The sequence below is a fragment of the Bombus fervidus genome, chromosome 6 (genome assembly GCF_041682495.2).
Source record: "Bombus fervidus isolate BK054 chromosome 6, iyBomFerv1, whole genome shotgun sequence".
NCBI classification, from domain to species: domain Eukaryota; kingdom Metazoa; phylum Arthropoda; class Insecta; order Hymenoptera; family Apidae; genus Bombus; species Bombus fervidus.
In genome coordinates this window covers 17571383-17596137 of record NC_091522.1, presented here as the reverse complement: position 1 = coordinate 17596137, position 24755 = coordinate 17571383, and the positions used below count along the sequence as shown (strand labels likewise).

Below are 24755 nucleotides of genomic sequence, written 5' to 3'. Positions count from 1 at the left end.
CATAATGCACCGAGAATGGAACTATATAGGGGAATTGTTCCTCTGTCCTCTGGCTGCCACTGGTGGATCTCCAATCTTACCACTTCGTTTTAAGACGCCATAGTGAACGATTTATTTAGCCGGAAAGCCGAAAGTGAGTCGAACTGTTTCGCGACGGAGTTTATTCTTAATAATTATTGCTTGAAACATTTGAACGATGGCAGGAATTGAAATACCTAAGGTAATACAAGAACCTCAGAATGCTTCTACAGAAAATAGTAATGAAAATCCACGGGAACGGAATCCTCCGGGCGATAATCGCAGTCCGCGTGGTCGAAGAGGAGGAACACGTTTTTCTGGTGGACGCGGTGGCGGAATGAGCGGAGGAAACAGATATAGCGATGGACCCGTAAGAATTATATATATTTCTTTTTATATACATTTAAAGAATAAATTTTTTGTTTCTATCGCCATATTTGCTATAAAATGATGCGTAATACAGTACACATAATTGATTATATTTCAAAAACAATAAAGTTTTATATACGTATAGCGCTGCATATTCTACTGTGGCAAATATAATTTAAATAAAATATAGAAGTACTTGAGTGATTATGTTAATATTTCTCAGATCGTTGCATCTCAAATTTTGCGTATTATACGTTAATAATTCTATTACTATGAGTGAGCTATATTTACTATCAGTAAATGTTGCTTTTCTTTGCCAGAATTTCTATATATTAGAAATAATTAATATTGCTCTTATTTTTATGGTTAGGATCGCGTAATGGAGCGAATTATGAGTATTAGTGGACCTACGCATGATTTGCCACCTCAAGAAACTGCAGAAAAAAAATTCAGTGGTCGTAATCGTCTGTATATTGGAAACTTGACAAATGATGTTACAGAAGAGGAGATCCAACAAATGTTTCAACAATATGGTGAAACGTCTGAACTTTTTCTAAATAAAGAGAAAAACTTTTCGTTCGTTAAAATGGTAAGTTCAATAAGTTTAGTTTTTTTTTTTACTTTAATAATATTCTTACATAAACAAAATGATTAAATTAATTACCGTTCGATAAAAAATGATAATAATGTTTGGCTGCTATCTTTATGATGATACATATATTATATACATATTTATATACATATATACATTGTTAAACTGCAACAGAATTGTCGTTATTCTTTATAGGATTACAGGGTAAATGCTGAGAAAGCAAAACATGAATTAGATCGTAAAATGGTTAAAGGACGTGCACTTAAAGTTCGATTTGCTCCTCTTGATGCAACGATTAAAGTTAAGAATCTTACACCTTGGATTTCAAATGAATTGCTTGAAAAAGCATTCAGTGTCTTTGGTGAAATCGAACGTGCTATAGTTATAGTAGATAAAAAGGGGAAATCCAGTGGAGAAGGAATTATAGAATTTTGCAAGAAGAACTCAGCCCAACTTGCTCTGCGGAAATGCACAGAAGGATGCTACCGTCTAACAGCGTATGTTTCCAATATAAGTAAAAATTCGAAAAGTCTGTTACCCCAACGCCACGCTTGTTTGATGTATTTTCCTTATCAACAAGTGCCTAAGTATTAATCATATTGGGGGAAAGAAAAATAGTTCCGAAAGGAAGCATGATACAACAGATGTTTGTATTGTGTGCTGAAGATTGGAACACAAAATCTTATTTTAAAAATAATTATATTAGATAAGATACAGAAAGTTCTTCAAGATTTACACGAGATATTTATATTATAGGTCTCCGTTACCTGTGATCGTTGAATTATTTGAACAACAAGATGATATAGATGGTTATCCAGACAAAACTTTACCTCGAACTACTGAATTTTTTAAAGCTCGCGAAATTGGTCCAAGATTTGCAGAAGTAGGAAGTTTTGAATATGAGTATGGAACAAGATGGAAACAACTTTATGAATTACGTAAACAAAAAATAGAAGCAATAGAAAGAGAAATGGCAATCGAGGAAGAAAAATTGGAAGCTCAAATGGAGTTTGAGCGATGCGAGTTCGAAACTAAACGCTTAAGAGAAGGTAGATATTTAAAAGCATTAAAAGATATTGTTTTGATACATACAACACGAGCAATGTGTCCTTATAAATTGGTTTTGGTGGATTATAGAATTGCGTATGCGTGAGGCTGATCGTGAGAGGCAAAAGAGAGAATGGGAAATGAAAGAAAGACAGGCTGAAGAACAAAGAACACGCGAGGAAGAGTTACGAAGGCGACAGCAAGAAGAAATGGCAATGGCTATTAGAAGACAAGAAGAGGAGCTGCATAGGCGTCAACAGGAAAATAATTTATTTTTGCAGGTGATTACTTCATACCTTCAACAAAATCACAAAAAATTTCTATAACAAATGATATTTTTACATTTCCGTATTAAAAAATTATTTGAAAATAGGTGTACAGCTTGCATAATAAGACTTTTATTTCTTATGTATTTCACAATGTATTTATTTTCTTTTATTTATTATTAACATTTATTATTATTATCATAGAGTTTTCGGAATATGAAATGTTATTAGAATATTCATGTTTCTTACTAATGTTTAAAGTTACGTTCCTTTTTTATTTAAGGGACAAGCAATGAGAGGCGGCGGAGGAAGCGGAATAGTAGGGAAAAGTTATGATCCCATTAGTAACGACCGCGATGGTTTTGGACAACCTGATGGTAAGTCTGAAAATGTCATTTTTTATAAATTGTAATGTTTTTTCAGCCTGACGCATATTTATTTATTAATATATTTGAATTGAATTAGTTCTTTTTGAAATAGAAAATGTTTATGAAATATGAAATGTGTATGTTTTTATTACATATAAGATTTCTACACCATAATTTGTTAAAATTATTAATTGTAAATTTTACTTTATTATAGGTGGAAGCAACATGCCAGTGGTAATGTATCCCATTAAATTATCATTTTATATATATATATACAGAGTATTTCCGAATTCGTGACTGGAAAGAAAGCGATTCCTAACGTAAAAGTAAGTCGGAAATATACAATAAAATTTGTTTGCACGGAGCTCCGTTTTCGAGAAAATCGAGTTTGAATATTTTTTAACTACGCGTCTACTCAATTTTACGATCTTGGAAACATCCTGTATATATTTTTCACAAAATATTTGTTTTTTCTTAAAGCATTTCTTTGATATTTTATTTATGTGTATTTCCATCTGGTGATACTATGAAACATTATTATATCTATATACGGGAAAATTTTGTTGAAAAATTGAACTATGTTCTTGCACGGTAAAAAAGTATTATTAGTGAACACTTTTGCAAAAAACATAAATGAAAGGACTTTAAGAGTATTCTCACGAAGCATGCTTTCCAATACAACAGGATTTTAATGTCTGCAACGAAATCATTTTAATATCAAATGTATATCTCACACTAATAATATTAATTAATTGGCCCGTAGAGGTGTATCAGTGGATACTAAAATCAAGTTTTTTACTTAATTTTCTTACGACGTAAAATTAGTACTTAATTTTAAATTAATTTATCTAATAAGAAAAACATATTACATGTTATATTTGAAACCTTTTATCTACATTCATATAATAATATATAGTGCAATTTCTGTTAAAGCCTCTTCGCTTTAATTACGAATACAAGTGACATGTTTCCTATTATCTATAACCAGCAACTATTGAAATATGTCACATTTTTTATTTTTTTCAAACTTGGCGCGGCTTCTCTAAAAGTTTTATTCTATGCTAATAAAAATATTTTAACGCATCTATCGCACATTGGAAGATTTCATCATGGTAGAACACTTATTAATATTCAATGTTATGGAATTAACCGTGGATATTTGAAAGCAATAAATATATAAAATTTTGAAGAAATGTTAGGGAATTTTTATTAATTCTATGTAGAGATAATGAATGCAACATACAAGTTGCATATATAGGTTAAGGTTTTATTGGACGAATTCTTCTCTCTATGCTTAAAATTTTTAGTTTTTGATTGTACTGCAAGTTCGGTACGTTTAAGCAGCGATCATTTATTTCTATCTACATCGTGCGTCACTAATTTCTGAACATCCTAATTTTTATCCGTAGGTTTTAATAAATAGAATCGATTTTTTTAGTTTACAAGCATTCAAGCATTCTTCATCTGCAAACAACATCTAACATTGTGTTTTCCCCTTTCTTTTCTATGTGATTTGACGAAAATTGACGATGACCTGTGCTGCTGACAAACATGGATGGGCGCCCTGAACCGTGAAATGTATTTATGGTACATCCAAAATTTACAAAACATCGTTATTCACCGTATTAAATGAAAATCATTGGCATTTCGGTGATATTGTCGGCACATAACTTTCCACTGCATTGACCTTAAAATATTATTGTGCTTTTACTCTACACGTAATAATTAAATTCATTTTTCTCTATAACGATGATTAGGATCCAAAGACATTTATGAATGCTTATAATAATATGGATCGTGGTAGTCGTGGGGTTTACAACGATGATCGTAGTCAAATGGATTTGAGGGATACGAGGGCCAATATGGGTGGCAATAGAGGTGGTGGTCGTGGAAATAGTGCTGGTGGACGTTGGCAAGGTGGAAATGATCGTAATCGTCAGAATGATTATCCTAATAAAAGGAGACGCTATTAAAAATTGCAGAATTAAAATAACTTCTATTTCTTTAATCGATTGAGAAGAATCGATAGTTCGTATTGGTAGTCTTCAGTCATTTTTTCCAACAACGTTTGCGACCGATCATCTTTCTCACATTTTATATCATAGCATAGCGTTTTCCGATAAAAATAGTAGCATTACATCTTTACAAAATTTTTTCTTTAATTTCATCTTATTATTTTGTCTTCAAATGTGTAAAATCTATGTCCGTTTTATTGGAAATTCTAGCAGCAATAAAAGCTTAGTACAGATTGTTGTCTTCGGGACGATCGTTCAAATTATAGAATCTACGTTCTTCATTGCTTTGGATGAATCACTCCGCATTGTTTCAAAGGGTTGAAATTCTCTGGGCCGAGATAGTTTCTCAACATTACTTCAATAAGCAAATCTAAAATATCTTATCGACGATGAGAAAACAGTTGAAATCTCTGTTTTAGAAATGTTATCGTTCTCCTTGTATAACGTACAGTCATTTTTAATGCTCTAACTTCATCCATTTCTCTAATTTAAACAAATCTTAATACAATGTTCTGTGAATCATTGATAAATTTTTCGATTTTGTGAAACCGATGAAGTGCAGATATATTCTTCTACGAATATAAATATGCGAATATAAAGGATATCCATTTGAAAGAATACTAATTTGTCATCAATTTGATATGTGTATTACCAAGTTGCGAAGACTGGCAGATATTTTTTTGACTGAATTGTAAAAAAGAAATCAAAATACTGTTCAAAACATTGATTAGCAAACACAATCATACCATTTTTAATGGTAAAGAAAGAACTTGAGTTCCCAGTAACACCGATGTCTAAAGAAGAGAATCGCATATAGTGGAAAACTGAACCCAAAGTTGTCAATAGTAGAACAGTGTTATTTCATAAATTTTTGCCATGCTAACATATAGATAGTAATGTATAATCTCATAGGATTTTATTTCATGAAACAATATGTAAATATTACAAATAATGTATATTAACTTTTATTGCTACTGTATTGTCATAGTATATACTATAATACCATTCATAGTTTGTCATTTCATTTGATTCGATAGATTTCCAAAGTGAAAGTATATACTCTGATCTTATATTTGGTTTTGTTCTTTATGATTATAAAAAAATATGAAATTAGCTTATAAGCGAAAAGTGCGTTTAATATTGACTGATACCAATATCAAAGTCATTTGGTAACTTACCTTTTTAAGAACAAATAAAATTGCACGGACGTATATATGTGTCTGTATCAAAGATTCTTTGTTTTACCTTGTGCATTATTTCTATTCGTACGATACGTACACGCAATCGTACTACATATAGGTGATAATTAAGCGAAAGTATTTTGACATTGGTATATCTGTTAAATTTCTTTAACTTAAATGTGAGTTGTGAATTTCCTAAAAGAATAGGGACATTATAATTAAAATAGAAAGTAATAACAGTATTATTTTTTTTTTTTTTTTTCTTAAATAGCGTTATAAAATATATCTCTTTTCAAATGAATTTTCTTTTTATAATCGTTTGAGAATTCGTTTGAGATAAATGTTAATCATTAAAAGATAGTAAACTTTGTTATATGAAAATGCTTGCAACGTATTTGCTTGCCTCGTTTTGGCAGTAAATTGACATTTTCATATTGACGTTTTAAATAAAGTTATAGGCAATTTAATATAATGAAAAGTATATTTGCTTAGAGAGAATTTAAAAATCATGGTGAATGTAATATAAAGGAACTCTCTATTCTGTTTTTATTAAAAATCTATTATTTTTAAATATCGCCGCATTTCTTTCAGGAAATCTTCAACATAAATCTTTTAATAATGTGAGTTTATAGTACAAATTTTTATTATGAAAATATTTTGTATTTTTTCTATTCACTTTTTATACGAACTATAATATTTACCTTTCCTTCGGAAAATTTTGTTTAATTAAAGATATAATATGAAACAGAAAAATATATTTTCATAAAATCTATTTTAAATGACTTGCATTATTCTTTAACCATATTTTGTCTCTCTATCTGATCTTAATCCTACGATATAACTATTATATAAATTGCGATTGAAAAATTTCCAATCGTTTTTCAGTTCATTTATTATTATTGTATTCTCGTATTATAATAATCGTTACTTTGTAAACATTGTTAGCTGGACATAACATCCTCGCCTAACTACTTGTTAATCATCCGGCGGCTGGATTGTTAATTTAGCCGTTGTTAACCATCACGAACTATTTCTGGTGTAGCATCGTTATGGTCCTTGTGAACAATTTTCGGTACAGCACCATTGTGCTGGCCTTGAACACCCTATATATTCTTTTGGTCACTCGACCCATTAATGCTGTTCCGAACACCATTGTACTCTTTGTGGCCGCTCGACCCTTTAACATCACATTATCGTCATTCGAGGGCGGTACTCTTCAGCTGTAATAATTTTTTATTCCTATATCTAAACAATTAAACAACACACCATCTACAGATTATCTTCCTGAATTGAGAGCACCGAAGAGAGAACATTCATGTACTCATCGTTAGACGATACTGCGTGTACGCGATACGATGCTTCAAAATCTGGCTATTAATTTCCAACTGTATCCTGTCGCTGGTTCACTCGTTACTTGAACCAATACTTTGGGTATTTCGTTCCTTCGAGTGTATTCGCAGAGACGAGAAAAATGACCAGGCAAAGGAACGCGGATCTTAATCGCTTACTTCTGACAGACCCGGTACAATCAAAGATCAGCACGTGTATTGGCTGCAAGAATCACACATATAAATGTAGCAACGGATAACGGTGAACGATAGAGAAGAGTACATATTTGTATGTATTTTCCTTGCTCCTATTTTGCCCTGTTAACCATTTCTTCACCTCTGCATTTATACTTTTGCCGGATCAAACACGAAGATTATGTGTTCGTCTCCGAGGATGAAGGGCGAGAGCGATTACGACGGCGAACGCTCCACTAGCTGTTTAAGCAATTGCAGCTGCTTCAATCGTACATACATATTTACGTTTGTCAGCGGAGCTCGAACTCGATGTCAATGATAACCGATCTTGTCTTCTCTTATCACGCGATTTACGTGATTTGTAACGGCGACTCATCGATCGCAGTACAGTGCCCACTGTATTATCGTTGTCTCTTATTACACAGACGTTACGTGTTTTTATTAAATATTAAATACAGCTCGTACTCGCGACAAAACGTCGTTTGTCCCGCTTCTAAGTTGTGACGAAATAGAGAATACGAATGTGTAAACTCGAACGCGTGGAATCGCCGAGCGAAAGGAATTCTTTTTCAGAGAATGAATGAAATTCTTTTCTGCTCCAAATGGAGCAGAGCCTCAATGTCGACGCTCGCAGCGTAGATCAGGGCACGCGTTTCAGACGATCATCGTACATTGTAAAGTCTACAATGTATCTATATTTCTGACAGAAGAGAGTCTGCAATTACAAGATAGGCTTGCGTACTTGAAACTACTGGTACGAGGTGAGTAGATTTTGTCAAAGTGTTATTATGCATAATTCTGTCTTAATCTTCGGGTGGGATATTTATATAAGTGATTTATATAATTTTAATCTATATTTTGTCGTTAGTCGGATATTTAAAACGCAGACGTTTCGTATATTTAAACATATTGATCTTTATTTATTCAATATCGAATATATAAATTATATTCCAGCCGTTAAGCAACTCTATATTTTTAAAGGAATTAATAATAATTTGTAATCATTGCCAGCGAAATTGGATTCATCGTTAGACTTCAAAGTTAGAAAACAAATAGGAGATTATAATACAAAGTGGTTTATTTTGTTAATTATACCGTATATATGACCGACAATATACGACTGACTTTATTTTCAAGCGATATAATTCCAACGAAAATCTAATCGTTCCGTTACATAATTATTCTGTAGGAACTTAATTAATACGAGGAAATTGTCCAGCCTAGACGGTGTTTTTACCTCTGACAACCAAAATATGCTCGTATACCAACTTTAGCGAAGGTTGTCTGGGTTCATTATTGAAATCTAGGCTGATAACTGAAATTATACTTACATAAATAATGCTATTTATATCTGACAAGATATACTCTTGAACTTTAAGATTCTGAAAGAACTTTTAATTACAATCACATTACTGATTTTATATGACTCACACGTAATCTATGTATAAAGTGCATTAATTTATTACGTTCTATGTTAAAACTCGATGCATTGTTTTTATGTAATATGTTTACATTACTTTTTATGTTTACAGGCGCTTATAGCAGTTCCTGGCTGAGGAAATGAATAAAACGTATTGAAAAACGGAAAGTAAATTTGCACAAAAATCATTACGTATCCTTAAAAATCAAACAAGAAATCATATAAGATGAAATATTAATCTCAATGTACCGATTATACAAAATTTAGGACTTGAGATTATATATAATTTCTATTTACAGATTTTTGATTGCATCTGTTAGTACGCATCGCGTAGTATTCGACGTACAAACGAAAGATGTGCGTGCAAAGGAAGTTTAAGATCATAAGGTTTGTTTCAGTTTTCTCCTTACTTTACTATATTAACACGTTGAACGCCACTCGAGTTTTACTCGAAATATTATAAATGTTACGATGTATAATCGTCATTAATGAATGAATCTCACTGTGAGGTCACCGGTGACGCCCGTGGCATTCAACGCGGTCTTAAATTTTGAGATTACGTCTTTTTAATAAAATTTCTTTCTATGATGACAAATAATTGAGGAGAGATTTCAATGATTGACCCAACGTGTTCTGAGCGTATTGCTCAGAACGTTTCATCGATTGAGTTAACATCTACACATAGCATTAACAAAATATCTTTTCTTTCATAGGAGGAAAATTTACGCGTTGAAAGTCGTTTTCTTTATCGACGCTATAACGGGCGCTTCATTTTCCGGAGGCAATTGAGCGAGCGATGGCAAGAGCACAGCAGCGATGGTTATTTCGATTACAATTTTTTACTCGCCAGATTGTATGACTTTTAATATAGTCTCTTTAAAAGCTGCGTTAATGTTGTAAAATTAATACGCTATTTCACACCAAAAGAAGACTGCCTCGTCCTCAGACACAATTTATCGCGCGTAAAACTTGTAGTCTCTTGCCTATTTAACAAATAAAAAAAAAAAAAAAGGAAAATAGATTCTAGAAAATAGAAAATATTCTGCAAAATAGCTATTTTACTTGGTTTTAATTTCTATTGTAAAACATTGTTATATTTGATGAGAAGTATAATATAATATTATTCAGATCTTAGACTGGTGTTAGATTGAATTTCGTTACGTTAATTACGAATATTATTCTTGAATGTTAATTTCTGTGTTTTTAATGGGACGCTACAGCATATTCGCCTACATTTGCAGTCAGATATTTGAGAAAAATTTGGTCGGTATGCATGTACCATGAGTGGAAAAATCGACACGCTTCGTTTGGCACTTTTCGTTGACTCTCGTGGTACGACGGCGTGGCGAGTCACTTTTAGCTATGGTACTTTGCATGAAATTCGCAGAATTCGTCGGCCAAAGAGTTCTCGTTTAAAAGAATTACGCGTTCCGTCCATTCAGAGATGTTGAATAAACGATGGTCGAAGGCAAACGAATTGCATCGGGACCAGCGGCTATCCAGTTAATATAGCGATTTCGATTAGAGTGGCAGCGATATGTTCAAAGTGTCACCGATAGGGATATATATTCATAGAAAATATGTGAATTTTATCGATGAAACTGGCGGCCCGACTGACATGCATCCTGATTATACTTCTCCTCCCTATCGCTGTCGTCATAAAGAATTATTTATCGAAAATTCGCATCTCATTGGCCGTTATCGTGGAATTAACCGAATGAAAATTGCGCTGGAATATGTTAATATCTGGCGAAATGAATGTTACGTAAACGAACCAGCGAAGTTAATCTCCGGCTAATTAAAAATAAACAGTTAAAACTCCACGTTTCGATATACATTGGCTTACGAAAGTATTTCAATATTTATCATAGAAAATTATATGTCCTATGCATCCATATTAGTATCCTATGTTTTATACAAAATATATTGAAATTGCGCGATACACATAATGTGTAGATACAAAGTATGTACAAGTTGCAAACGTTTTCGCGAGGCTGTGTATTTTAAATTTTCGTGAAGATACAACTCGAAAGTTTCAGCGGAGCCATTAACGAGAGTCTTAAAACAACGGAGGAATCGTTTATCGTTAATTAAAGAAAAAGAAGAGATAGATAGATAAATAGATAAATGGAGAGAGGGAGAGAGAAACGTACGAGATACCGAGAAGCTCGCAAGGACCAAATGTGACTCGACTAAGAAGATTCTAATTACTAGTTCTCAACGTCGTTCCCTATCTCTTTCCCGAAAGTAACGTCATTTGATAATGAGGATTCGTTCGACGACTGGAAGGTAGAACGGCGAGGGTATTTCGTCAAGGACTCCATTCTCGTCCGTGTCTCCCTCTTTCCTTCGATTTTTCGCTCTCTTTCTCTCCCCTTGTCTCTCCCCTGTGCAACTAGCTCCGAACAGACGCACAGCCACGGAGACAATATCATACGTCGGGAAAATCGAAGAATGGCAAGCAACAAACGTGCCTATGTGTGTGCATGTCAAGGTGCTCCAATTTGCGTGCGAATACGTGGAAAAAGCTCGCCGGTGATTTTACAATACGGCGCCTAACTATAGTGCTCGGCATTGTTAGAAAAGAAATACTTTGTGTAAAAAAAAAAAAAAAAAAAAAAAGGGAAGAAAAGAAAGAGCGGGCGAGACCGAGAGACGAAAAGCGAGACAGAGAGGGAAAAGTCGAGGAACAGACCGAAAGGGAGGAGAGGGAAAAGTCGAGGAACAGACCGAAAGGGAGGAGAGAGAAAAGAGACGGTGGAAAAGCAGCGGGCAAGCTTTCAGTGTGCCATTGCCGCGGCAACTAGCTACATAGTATATAGAAACGTAAACGAAGCCGAGAATCAGCCTTCTCGAAGATTTACAGTCGTCGTTTGGAGCCAACAATTTCCTACAGCCATCGGCAAGTTTCCGACCAACGCAGCGGCTTTCCACAAGGATTCCCAAAATTTGCGGGTACGATCTGTCGCCGTCGTTCAGGGATTAAACGCGTTAATGAACTGCGATCGAGCGATCGCCTTTCTAACGTAAAATTGCCTTTTATCAGGAAACGCGAAGCAAGAAACGGAGAACGTTAAAAACGTATCGAAATTTTGCGATTTTCCAACGTGATCGAAAGAAATACGAGAGAGAAAGAGGTCCGGTACAGTTTCTGATTTAACGCAGCGATGATATCGGTGCTAATTTCCCACGAATTGCATCAAACGATCCGGTCTTTTTCGACCGCGCCGCGCTTTCTCGTTTATTTTATCGGGATTCAGTGACTCGCGGCAATTAAAGTTCGCTTGGCGAGGAGAACGCGATCGCGGTCTCCACGCTTTTTCGTTTCGTCCTCGTTATACCGCCGCGCTCTTCTATCGGACCTCCCTTGCCTTTTTGCAGCTTTTCTCCTTTCCCAGCGATGGAAATTCATAATCCAATTTTCGAGGGCCGCGGTGGTTTTCCGGGTTATTAATCGCGGGAACGTGGACCGCGCGCAAATATGACGATATTTCGGGGCGGTAAAAAAAAAGGGGATGGGGAAGTGAAAGCGAATCTAACCGCGGCTGCAACGACGATAAATTTACGTCGTTAATTCTCCTGGCAAAGCCGAATTGGCCTGCCTTTGTTGTAGCACGCTGCCACCGGCAATAAATTCACGATTTCGATATCGGCTCTGCCAAAAGGTTGCCGACGAATTAATAACCGATCCATAGATATCGTCATCTGGCTTGCGGCTCGATGAGATTCGTAATTATATCGCATGGTACGCGACTCTTGCCACCCTTATTTCTCTCGAGATTTACCACTCGACCGATCGCTCACAGATACGTTCCAATTTCCCTGAATTCCAACGTTTGTTATATTCTCTTTCGATCTGTGATACGATTCCTGGCCATCGAATTAACACCGGTAAATATCTTCGATGTTTTTCGTTTTCTTCTTTTTTTTTTTTTTTTTTATTAAAATTGAAAAACGCGAACGAGCTCTGTATATGACAGCAAAATCGATCAATTATTAAGATATTCTACATCGTTCTATCGCGCGTTTCTATTCTCGTTATTACGCGAAACACCTTGAATTATCCAACTACGAAATTACACGTGCGATCCCTGATTCGATCGCCAAGGGTTGTAAATAATTACTCACAATTAAATAATATAATCTCGACGAATATAAACGCAATTAATTCTCCTTCTAAATTGTTCGATTTCAATTCGTACAGATTTAAAGGTGTATAAATATTTGGCTAGGCTTTTCGGAAAGGCTAAGGCGAAAGCTTAGCAAGGACAGATTTATCCGCGTGTCCATCACCGGTTGCATTAATTACTCGAAACCGCGGCACCGGCTTTAACCACGAAATTTATGATGTCGCTCGTCGTCCACGATTGCGATCAGAGTACGTGTATAGTGTCAGGCTTCCGAGCTACGAAGATTAATAGCGCCTTAAGTACAGGGATTTGACATTCTAAGACGTCTCGGCGACACGAACAAATTTACGGAAGCCTCAGTTTCGATTCTCGAGAAACGGACACTCGAATCCACTTCTACGAACTTTGTCATTTGCGTTTTCCTTCTTAATACTCTGGCGTGCTTTGCAAATTGAATGTAACAAATCCAATTACAGACAGAGATCGTATCAGATACGTGTCCGTGTTTACCGTATTATCGACTATCCTCTATTTAGCCTGTTGATTATTTCGGAGAAAGCGTGTCAGTAGTCGCGTGTAAGTAGAACAAGTTGGCGACTGGTCAGACGTGCCGGATATGCGACCACTTACTACTACTAGAGCTTTTAAACTCTCACACTTTCCTTTACTTACACTTTCTTTACCTGTTTCAAAGACACGAAAACTTGAATATAGGAAGAATTCGATAGAGACACATGGCCAGGAAATATTTTTCTATTTTATTTACACTAAAAATTCTATTCCATTTTGTTTCTGGAATACCGCGAATCTATCGATCTCTCGACTGTTCTTTCTCTTAACATCTTATAAAATACCTTCTATTTTACGATCGAAAGCAACGTTTCGCTAACAAATAGCCGAATATAACGGCGATAGAGCGTAAGATTTTCACGAGGTTATAGAACGAAAGGGATGTACGTCGTTCGATCTTTCTGCAAAATTAGATAGGTGCCTGTATCTCGCGGCCATAAAACTGCAACCAAGCCGAGAGAAAAGTAGATAAAAGTAAGAAATGACCATCGGAAGCAGACCGATCTATCGAGCGGTAACGGAAATCGCTCCACCGTATGTCATGTACAATAATACCAGTGGCACTTTTTACGGATATTGCATCGATCTTCTGAACGACATTGGATCGTTGGCGGGTTTCGATTACACGATCAGAAAGTCTTTCGACGAAAAATACGGGGATTTGGATCCGAAGACTGGGCTTTGGAACGGTATGATCTACGAGTTAACGAGCAATATGTCGGACATCGCTGTCGGACCCATATGGATCACATCCAGCAGGGCTCAGGTATTTATCGATCCTTACTGCGTCGTAAAAAGAATATAAAACTTCTTTTCGTGTCCTAAACGACGAACGAAACGCTCGCAACGATAGATAGACATATATTTGATATATCTATTTTATATCGCGATGGGAATTCCGCGTCGATGATGAGCGTTTCAAAATCGTTCGAATGTTTACGTCGGAATATTGGCAGCGACTAAAAAGCGATTCGGAGAATACTTGAAAATTTCTTCGTGCGAGATCTTTAGGAATTCGGTATGTTAGAATTTAATCTTTTTTCTTTTTTTTTCTTTTTTTATTGATTATTTGTTAAAATTTTTTCAATTTGTCCAGAAGGACATTTGGTAAAATATTATAGCTTAAAGAATAAAATATAGCATGTGGATGGTTGCCCCCAGCGGGATTCCATCTTCAGAATTTAATCTTGAAATTTGTTGAAGTGATCGACACTTCTAGGAAAACTCTACATCTGGTCTTCGGTTTTCTCAAACGCCGAGGTCATCGGTAGCGCACGGACAAAAGAATGCGTCGACGACAGACCATAAGCGGCACACGTGCGACGTCGGCTTCAGCGTTCTTTTAGTCTCAGACTAACATTGCTAGTGTCGCGTAATTTTTAAAGTGAATGCACAAGATTCGGTATAAAATCAAGTTTATTTTTCACAGTTAGGTTTTTTTATTACAAAAGATCGGAAGAAGAACTGTTCGGACCTGGCTCGTACCATCAAGGAAGAAACCTCGGTGTGGATGTGCCCTTTTGAACTCAGAACGCGGATTCGTCGTCCACACTTTTCGGTAGAAAATGCCCATTGGTTAATAAATGAAGTTGTAAAGAGAAAGAAAACCAGATATGAGCATCCTTGTTCATGGGAAAAGTCTGTTATCTCGCCAGACACTCGCTTTTTCCGTAATAGTTAAGAGCGTGCAACAAACACGAGGACCATCTGTAAACCGAAAATGTTTATGCGAAGAGAAATGCAACTGAACAGATTCGGTTTACGGTATCTCCTTAGGCCTGTTGCGGGTCAATGTAACAATGGATAGGTTTTGACGCCCAGACTATGAGGAATCTCGCAAGGACCATCGCGTCTGGCGTAGCACGTGCTAAACAGAAATTGGATCCGTGACACTAGCGTGCGGATCCGGACCAGCTTACATTGTATTCCACACTTTATACTTTACATTCGCAATAAATATACACTTTCAATACCTTACAATTTACCCACGCGTTTCTTTGATTTCCACATCCATCGAATAACCTTAACAAAATTAGGATTAATAATCTGTGGAAGACACAATGTTTATGTTGAAATAATAAGTTCAGTGATGTTTATTAAACAGAACTACAGAACCACATGTATATGAGCGAGCGATATAATTAACAACAATTATACAAGAATTGTTGATTGTTGGCCAGTTACTCTCAGACTTTTTTTTTTTTTTTTATTATCGTGGGGAAATCCTCATGGACACTCGGCGCTGCGTAGCAACGACCGTGTAGTGTCGGACTCCTACCGACTAAAACCCCACGGTGGTCATCCCGGGGTCTCTTGCGAATCACTACCGAGTGCAGTTACTCTCAGACTAGACTTAGGCAGTGACCCATGATCTCTTAAATACTTTTTGTTAAGGTTATTCGATGTAGGTGGATATAAAGAAACGCGTGGATAAATTGTAAGGTATCGTAAGTATATATATATCGTGAATATTAAAGTACAAAGTGTGGAATACAAATTGTAAATTGGTCCAGATCCGCACGCCAGCAATGTTACTCGTAGACTAAAAGAACCCTGAAGTCAACGTCGTACATGTACCGCTTACGGTCTGTCCTCGATGTCTATGCGCTGTCGATGGCCTCGGCGCTTGAGAAAACCAAAGACCAGATGTAGAGTTTTCTTAGAAGTGGCGATCACTTCAACACTTTTGATCCCCGCTCTCTATACAGTAACGAGTATGACCTGTGTAAGTGTCCTGTTCAAATGCCTGTGTGGGTGTCTGTGTAAGGGTACTTATGCCTATGCGTGAAATATCGTTGTACTCCAACACGGTATGATCGAAAAGAGAGAGAGAGAGAGAGAGAATCTTTGAAAAGTTGTAAGCGAGAGACAAAGTTTGAGAAAACCACATTGCGTCGAATAAGCAGTTATCTTGAAATTATTATTCTATTACTTTTAATTCAAAATTTAAAATTGTTTAATTCCAATCGATTTACCAATAAGCTAACCAGTAACCGATGATCGAACTTCTCGATGATAAAAAGTTGGTAAAAGTTAGTGGTATAATGGTACGATATCCAGGTAGTCGACTTCTCTGTTCCGTACCAAAGACCAAGCGGTTTCACGATAATGATGCTGAAGAAAAGGAGGCAAGTCCCGTTCCTCAGGTTCCTAATGATCTTGGAGATCGATGTCTGGATAGGTTTTGCGTTCGCTTTCCTCTTCACGATATTTCTATTATATAGTCTGGAGAGGTACTCGCCCTTTAGCTACCGGAACAATCGGGCAAAGTATCGGAACGAGGCGGACGATCGATTCTCCTCGTTGAAGGAGTGTTTCTGGTTCGCGTTCACGTCAATCACTCCCCACGGAGGAGGAGAAATGCCCAAAAATTTATCAGGGAAGATAGTGGCCGGGACCTGGTGGCTGTTTTGCTTCGTCATGGTCGCCGCTTACTCTGCCAATCTCGCGGCCTATGAAACTCTAGAACGGTTGGAGAGAAACATCGAGTCCATGGACGACCTTAGAAAGCAGTATCGAGTTCGGTATTCCACTGTGGCCAATTCCTCGGCATTCAGATATTTCTTAGCAATGAGAAGGATGGAGGAATGGTTCTACACGTAAGACGCTCTTGCCTTTTAGTGCCATTTTCCATTTAAAAAACGAATCCTCTTCCGGGACTAAAATTATTTATCCCATGATTGATAATTAATTATTCATCTACGATACAGTCGCTGCTTTCTTACGGCCCGACGAAGAAAGCTTCTTGCTTTTAGACTAGTCACGCTTAACCCTGCCGCGATCTTCCAATTTTTATACTCCGATCTTGCTGTCGTTCCGACGAACAACGATTTTTAACGCTTCGACGTAGAATCGAAACGAGCAACGCAACGGTATTTTCGCGTCTTGTTTAAAGTATCATTTCGCGTTGCAGAGATTACAAGCAGTTAGCTAGAATGAGCTAGAAAGTAACGCGGCAGGGTTAGCATCGATTCGAACGGTTCTTGCACAATGGTAAAATGAAAATTGCTATATATAGGAACTGGAGACGTATGGCGTTAGACGAGAATACACCAGAAGCAAACAGATCCGATTATGCCGTGTGGGATTATCCGTTGGAGGACAAGTTCACGAAGATGTATCTTGGGATGAAAGACACGGGATTTGTTGGGAGCGTGGAAGAAGCGGTGAAAATGACGCGGGAAGCAAACCGCACTTACGAGTTCGCCTTTATAGCGGAAGCTATAACCGTAAAATATCTGATGTTGACGAATTGCGACTTCAGACAGATCGGGGAAGAGTTTAGCAAGAAACCGTACGCTTTTGCGGTACAGAGGGACTCTCCTTTGAGAACGAAGCTCAATGACGCGTGAGTCTAACGATCCAAATCGATTTCGTTTCCTTGTTCTGTTCGGTTTCGTACGATATCGCAACGGTCAAATCCTAGTCTCTCGTAGTCGTAAAATTTAACTACGCGTTTTCGGGCTAACGATATTACCATGATATAATCTCCAAGTGGAAGAAAACGACTGCCATTAGCTCGTTCGTTCGAAGCTCCATTTAGTGCGTAACGATAAATGTTTAATTAAAGGATTACCAAGCTGGCGATTGAACGGAGATTAAACGCTCTGGAGAAGAAATGGTGGGACGAAAATCCTTCGAGAGCGAATTGCCCGGCTGACAAGGATTTTAACGCGGGCTTCGACGTCGACAATTTGGCTGTTACATTCCTGCTAATCCTGCTCGGTATATTGCTCGCTGTTCTAATACTCTGCCTTCAATATTGCTGGTACAGCTATCAGTTAAATAGAAGAATAAAAAAAGTAGGTCTCTATGCGACAACGCGATACACTTCTCGTAGAAAATAAATAAAAACAGAAAAATGACAATAACATGGCATATTTGCACGTTTCTCATGCTGTTTTGTGCGTGTGTGTGCTTCCGTGAATGCACAGCAGTATTTTTTCAAACTATGTAACAAACAGAGCAACGAAAAAAGTAAATGTTAATCAGAGGAAAATGGTTGTTTCCTTTTGCCGTTTTTGTTTGTTCATCAGTTTCGCGTATCGCGTTGTAACGTAGCCGAGGCATACATAAATTCCGATATTTTCGATTTACATGTACATCGATCAACTAACTTTGTCTGTTGTTCTTTTCTTTATCCTTAACTAAAATTAAAATAATTCCCATCGATCGTTTTAACTGTTGAGGTAATTAGATGTATGCGAATACAAAGGAACGCGTGGATAAATTGTAAGGTAGGAAATATATATTTTAAAAACTAAAGTGTAAATACAAATCGGAATATAATATGAGCTGATCCAGATCCGCACGCTAGCAGTGTTATCCTATGACTGAAAACCCCGAAGCCAACGTCGCCTATCTACTTTTTTTTTTTTTATTTGCGTTTATTTTACAATCAATTCTCGTAGAGAATTTTAAGTAAATTTATCTAGCGTGGTACTACGACAGGATTAATAAGTGATTATAGTATGTTTGATTCTACTCGAATCTAGCGCTTAGGTCTAAGGTGTAATGTCTTTTTAGCCTGCGGATCTCTTCCGACGTGTCGAGTAGTTGATTAATTAGAGGGTATCTAGAAGTGTTATCCTATGACTGAAAACCCCGAAGCCAACGTCGCCTATCTACTTTTTTCTTTTTTTATTTGCGTTTATTTTACAATCAATTCTCGTAGAGAATTTTAAATAAATTTATCTGGCGTGGTACTACGACACGATTAATAAGTGATTATAGTATGTTTGATTCTACTCGAATCTAGCGCTTAGGTCTAAGGTGTAATGTCTTTTTAGCCTGCGGATCTCTTCCGACGTGTCGAGTAGTCGAGTAATTGGAGGGTTTTGGTGGTTGTTAACTCTTGTGCCGTGTCTATTGCTGAATTTGGATATTGCCTATGTACCGTTTATGGTTTGCCTTCGACCCAATCGTTTGTCTATACGCAGTCGATGGCTTCGGTGCTCGAGAAAACTAAAAGACCAGATGTAGAGTTTCCTTAGAAGCGATGACCACTTTGAACGATTTCCAGAAAAAAAAAAAAAAAAAATGAAAAAAAGAAAAGAATCAATCTCGTTAAATGGTGCGTCGCAAGTGGTCACGATTTTCAGTCACAAAGATATCGATAACACGTTGAAATGAAAGTTTTAACGTTGCACGTGTGTATGTATGTACACGTGACGAGAGGAAACTAACGATCGACTGGTCAATTACGAGATAACGAGAGGTGACGGCACGCGACGCGTGACATGCAAATTTTTCGCGGTAGTTCAACGTCGTTTCGCGGCAATGCGAGACGATCTGCGATCGAAAATTTCGACGAGAAAGTATCGAAAGGGAACGAAGCTGCGTCGATAGGAAAAATTGAGTGGATCACGGCCGTGGCAACCAACGGACGAAAACAAATGAAACGAAGCGAAAGCTTAGCTTTCAGTTGCGAGACCAGCGTCGGTCGCTTGACCGATTTTTGCACGCGATACACCGACCTCGAGAAGCACCGTGTACGCGATCGAAACCGACTCGATTATCGGCCAGTTACTTATCGCGAGCAAATTAGCTGCAATTTGGACGCTGGATTTTTTCCTTCTGTCCGATAAAAAGAATTATTTTCGAAGAAATTTAACTTTCGAAGAAATTAGAGAATAAAGTAAAAAAAAGGAGAAAACGAATTACAGAGATCTTGCAAGGATGGAACGTAAAAATTGATGATTATCGCAGTTGGTTTTTACGTGTTCGGAATCAAGTTCGTGCGATTTATGATCGCCACCGACCATGTTTCAAGGATTTCGCGGCAAATTTGCGGTTCGCGTCGAGAGAAACGCCGTGAGTGATCGAGGGTCTGCAAAGACGCGGTTCGTTGATCTTCACGAGCAATTAAATCGCTCAATTTTGAATCCCTTTGAATTCTTCAATCTTGAAATATTCATTTTTGTAACGTGGTTGGACAAATTCCCACTGTAATTTAGTTTTAAGTTAAAGATACACCGATGGCTACGCGTTTTAATTTTCCATCGAGGGAATGTTTCATTTAGAGAAATTCCGTTTCCTTATTCCAGCTTATCTACTACGATTTATGAAAGTTACATAATCCCAGCGGGAACTACGTCGACTGTGAAATGTTACGTTCGAGAGGATATCGGTACAACCATAGCGTGCTTATTGCCAGTAACAATTATCGCAATAATACACACATGAGCTTTAATTTTTTGCGCACGAAGGCCGTTGTACCGATCTTTCACTGGAAGGAAAAAAAGTTCCTCGTTTACCGGAATCGTCGAGAATTTCGCGAAGAATTTTAACAGTCGGATAACCCACGGGTCCATTGGAAATGATTAATGGTCCGCTAGTGAAGTACTAGAACGACCGTACAACTATTTCGTGGCGAATCCATTAAACTAGAAGCAACCATAAGCGATCGAAATACAATCTGTCGTTCGAGTGGGTGGCGTACGGTGAGTCGAACGGTCAGGCGGTATAATTTTCGATCAAACGTTCTTGATACACCGTCGTACAACCCCATGAATGTCAAGTATTTAATAATACCAGTGGACGATAATTGACGATCCACCGAACGTTTCCTAGTTCCCAACGCGGTCGTAACGATTTACGAGCGTGCGATCAGTTGCAACGTGGTGGTTCGTTGTTCTATTCGTGCCTCAAGGAACGATACACGGATACAAGCTCCTTGCATTCTCGCATCAATTTACATGCAAATCGATGGACCGAGAAAATCGAATTTCAGAAAATTCTACGCTGAAAAACATCGCGGTGGTTTATCTTTAAAACGTGGCGCGTCGTTCGATCGTTGTAATGTAACGATATTACGCGATAATTGCAGCTTCGATGGATATTAGGCTACCGGTTATCAGTTTCAAACGAGATACGAGATCAACGATAGAGCGATCACCTATACGCACCGAAAAATTTAATAAACCGCTATCATCGATCGATCGATTCTTGCACGCTTCGCGCGTCGCGGCCCTCTCGAGTTCGGTATCCGGATAAACCCTGGTTTATCCGCTACTTTCCTGCGTTAATTCACTATCGTATCGGTAATTTATTGTTATTTCGTAGCGGTTCTCAACTGGATATATTTCTGTGCAAACTAAGCTGCTATATTTTCAGACGACTGTCTTGTACGTACGTCTACGGGATATTGATCGGATCGTGTTATACATACGAACGTAAGGAAGAAACTTTTTGTAGGTAAACGTGGTTCGCGAGGCTCGTTCTTCCACTTACGAACAATTTCATCGATCCTTGTAATACGACATTTCGGTTTACGAATCGTAGAGTGAGAAAGACGAGCGATACCGGTACATTTATAGCGGAAAATAGAATTGTTCGAAGCTTGAGAAATAAACTTCGAACGACGTACTTGCACCTGAATCTTCTTCGCGGTTTCGTTATCCAAAATACACCCTATAGAAATCTTCCACGTATTTTCCGATACCCTGTATATTTAAAAAACGCACAAGATATAACGATCGACGTGTCTCTACATTGGCGCGACAAGGAAGAAGAAAGAAAAATAGCGCAAAAGAGGGTGAAGATCGAGTTATAACTGGTCTATACGCTGTTATTACTGGGCTGTGCCGTATTCGGCGCACTGACTCGCAGTCAGGACACTTTCGACGGGCGTTATAAGAACGATCGACACCGAGAACGAAGGTGAAAGAGCACTTACCTAGATCTCGTGATGTCGAAGGGGGACGTTTCATTACGGAAGCCAGGGTGCGCGAAGATGACAGCAGAAAAGCGCGCCTTGGTCTGCCTATCGCGAGTCGCGCGTGCACCCTCGGCTGGATGATCGCGCGACAGCCGAGAAATACGATGGTCCAATGGCCGATCGTGCGGCTACGTTCTCGTCGTCTGCGAAATTTTCGCCGTCTCTTTTGCCCACGCGAAAGCATCCAAGGTAGCACGAGCTAGTTTCTTCTACTGTTCGGAGCAGAGGTCAGAAATAACCGGCCGCTACTTTCAGCTTCCTCAGGGGCCCTTCGCGACAAACAGCTCCGCGTTTGTTTGTCCACCGGGAGAGCGAACCGGCATCTGCGATTATTTTGCGGAATTGCAAAGGCCCGCGTGCACTCCGGGGAGCAAGCTGAGACGTCTTCGTGTACTTTGTGTATGCGCGATGCTATGGGCAGTAGATCTCACGGAAGAAGCAGACGCGTGACAAACACGTTCGACGATCCGACGTAAATATCGAAAGGTGCGAACGTCGCTTTAACCCTCGAGACGAGGCTGATTTCCACCAAAGGAGGAGATCGAAGCTGGATATTACGACGATTCAAAGGGAAGAAATGAAATTGGATGGTTTTCGGTCGTTGGAATGGACAGTAGCGACAGTATTCGTTTGAAGAGGTGGGCGAAAAAATGCGGCTACGCTATGCATAAAACATTAATCAGAGACGTTAATAGGCACTCGGCTCGCGTGGATTTTACAACTTACCTGGATAACGAAGTTCCCTCGGAGGCCACTCATGTATTTTTCATTGAACCTGCCTCTGGTCATCTACATGCATATTTCGACTGCGTTTTCCCGCGTCGTTCATTTTATTTCCCTCTGCTTCGCCCTTTTCTCCCGCTTCAGCATTTCCAGCGGTAGATATATCTGACGCGTGTACACACCGATATTGCGTATAAAAATAGTCGCGGCGAAAAATAAATTTTAGAAAGGGAAGGACTCGGCCAGGAAACGGAGCAGAGCAAACAAGACGAATCGACTAAGCCGCGGCTGGACTTGGTTAGAACGTCACAAATATTGGCACTGGCGTTTTAAAAAATGTTCGTTGCTCCGAGTTAATCTTGTATCTTGGTTAATTGTGGCGCGCACGCCAGACCAAGGCAAAGTGGACGAGATGAAATTTCGATGAGGGCAAAGTCGGTGAGATAAAATTCCTACGAGTGCAAAGTCGGCCAGATGAAATTTTAACGAAGGCGATGTCGAAATAAACGAAATAAACGAAATCAAATTTTCACGAATTAATGCGTTTCTAGAGGAGGATGAAAGAGGGCCAAAAACGAATAGATAAGTTTCCTTGCGCCAAAGTCGTACGCTGTAAGCTTCGTCGTTCCAATGCTTTTTCAACTGATTCGTTTGATTACCAGCAAACAGAGTCATTTGCCGAAAGCAACGAAACGCTGGTTCTGGGAGTTATCGGGTTCGTGTTACTCGACGAGTTGAATGGAAGGGATGTTTGATTTACGAGCACACGCGAACGCAACCTTTTTCTATAAATTCGTAGACGATTTACGTATCAAAAGTAGTTGACCTTTGACGACAAATTTCCATACGAATAATTTATATTTCCACTTTCTTCTCTTTCTCGACGAGATATCGAATGAAAATTCAGATACCTTTCGAGTATCGTTTCATTTAAAAAACTGTATAAGTGGAAACGAGATATCGTAAAACGAGGCAGAGAGCTAAAGTCTCTGCGAGAGAGTGAAAATCGGAAATATTTTTCGGGAAACGAGGGTACGCAGTTTCTTTTCGAAAATATACGCGGCAATTTTTAAGCTATTTAAATTACCGGTTATTAAATAAGAAGCGACAGAACCGTAATATCCTATAGGTTTAATAAAAGAACGTCCGCACATAATTTCTACTTGCCATCTTAATTTCATTTTTCCAAGCTTCGTAACGGCCACCCCATCGATAGGCGTTCCTCTTTAAGCTTTTAATTTACGATCGCGCTGTATCATTCCCACCTAGCGTACTGGCGGTGCAACAGATTACTCCGTTCGAATTAATCGTAAAATACCCGAGTTATGAAATTTGACTGCACGTGAAAATTCTCGTAATGTAAAGCGTGCGGAGAAACTGCAAGCATACAAATACGTGGAATAGTGTTCCTTAATTGAAATTCTAGAACCAAGAATGGTATTCCAACTAACTCGTAACCCGGTGGCTTTGTCGGCCACGAGTTCGACACGATAGGACGATTTCGGTTTCCTTTATTTCCGTTACAAAGGAAAAATTTGAACGCGGTTGCCAACGAACACGCGATGAAAACGCAGCCGCGGCTAACCGAAGGGCCCTATAATTCCGCCGGACGATTTGCCGGCCGATTCGGCGAGCGTCGCGCGAGATCCGTGAAAACGTGATTCCCGAGGCTCGAATAAAATTGCACGTTAAAGTGTCGGGTATGCCGTGAAATCTCACTATGGGATATTAGAGCGAGCTCGGGATATATCGATCAGCCATTGTCACGTACGAGCGAGCGGACGCTCGATGATGTGGTAGGAATGTTTATCGAA

General features: G+C 38.2%; 2 protein-coding genes across 8 annotated transcripts; both read left to right on the top strand.

The window, feature by feature from the left end:
• Positions 1-38: 38 nt before the first annotated feature.
• Positions 39-9686, top strand: LOC139988490 (hrp65 protein-like). 6 transcript variants are annotated; one of them, XR_011800142.1, is made up of 11 exons: positions 40-388; positions 758-976; positions 1175-1476; positions 1736-2028; positions 2117-2307; positions 2576-2669; positions 2875-2894; positions 7317-8140; positions 8912-8967; positions 9099-9186; positions 9513-9686. XR_011800142.1 is itself a non-coding variant. In XM_072006029.1 (8 exons), exons 1-8 carry the CDS (start codon positions 197-199, stop codon positions 4631-4633), a joined length of 1527 nt encoding a protein of 508 aa, XP_071862130.1. In that variant the 5' UTR covers positions 39-196; the 3' UTR covers positions 4634-6628. The 6 variants fall into 6 exon arrangements, 1 of the variants encoding a protein (XP_071862130.1); XR_011800140.1 differs by lacking the exon at positions 7317-8140 and having other exon boundaries at positions 8912-8963; XR_011800139.1 differs by lacking the exon at positions 7317-8140.
• A 1829-nt stretch (positions 9687-11515) lies between these two features.
• On the top strand, positions 11516-18734 carry LOC139988061 (ionotropic receptor 25a-like). Of its 2 annotated transcripts, XM_072004999.1 has the most exons (5): positions 11516-11754; positions 13917-14265; positions 16560-17098; positions 17518-17847; positions 18070-18734. In XM_072004999.1, the coding sequence occupies exons 2-5, from the start codon at positions 13981-13983 to the stop codon at positions 18344-18346; spliced, it is 1431 nt and encodes a 476-aa protein (XP_071861100.1). In that variant the 5' UTR covers positions 11516-11754; positions 13917-13980; the 3' UTR covers positions 18347-18734. The 2 variants fall into 2 exon arrangements, with proteins under 2 accessions (XP_071861100.1, XP_071861099.1); XM_072004998.1 differs by lacking the exon at positions 11516-11754 and having other exon boundaries at positions 12581-14265.
• Positions 18735-24755: the final 6021 nt, after the last annotated feature.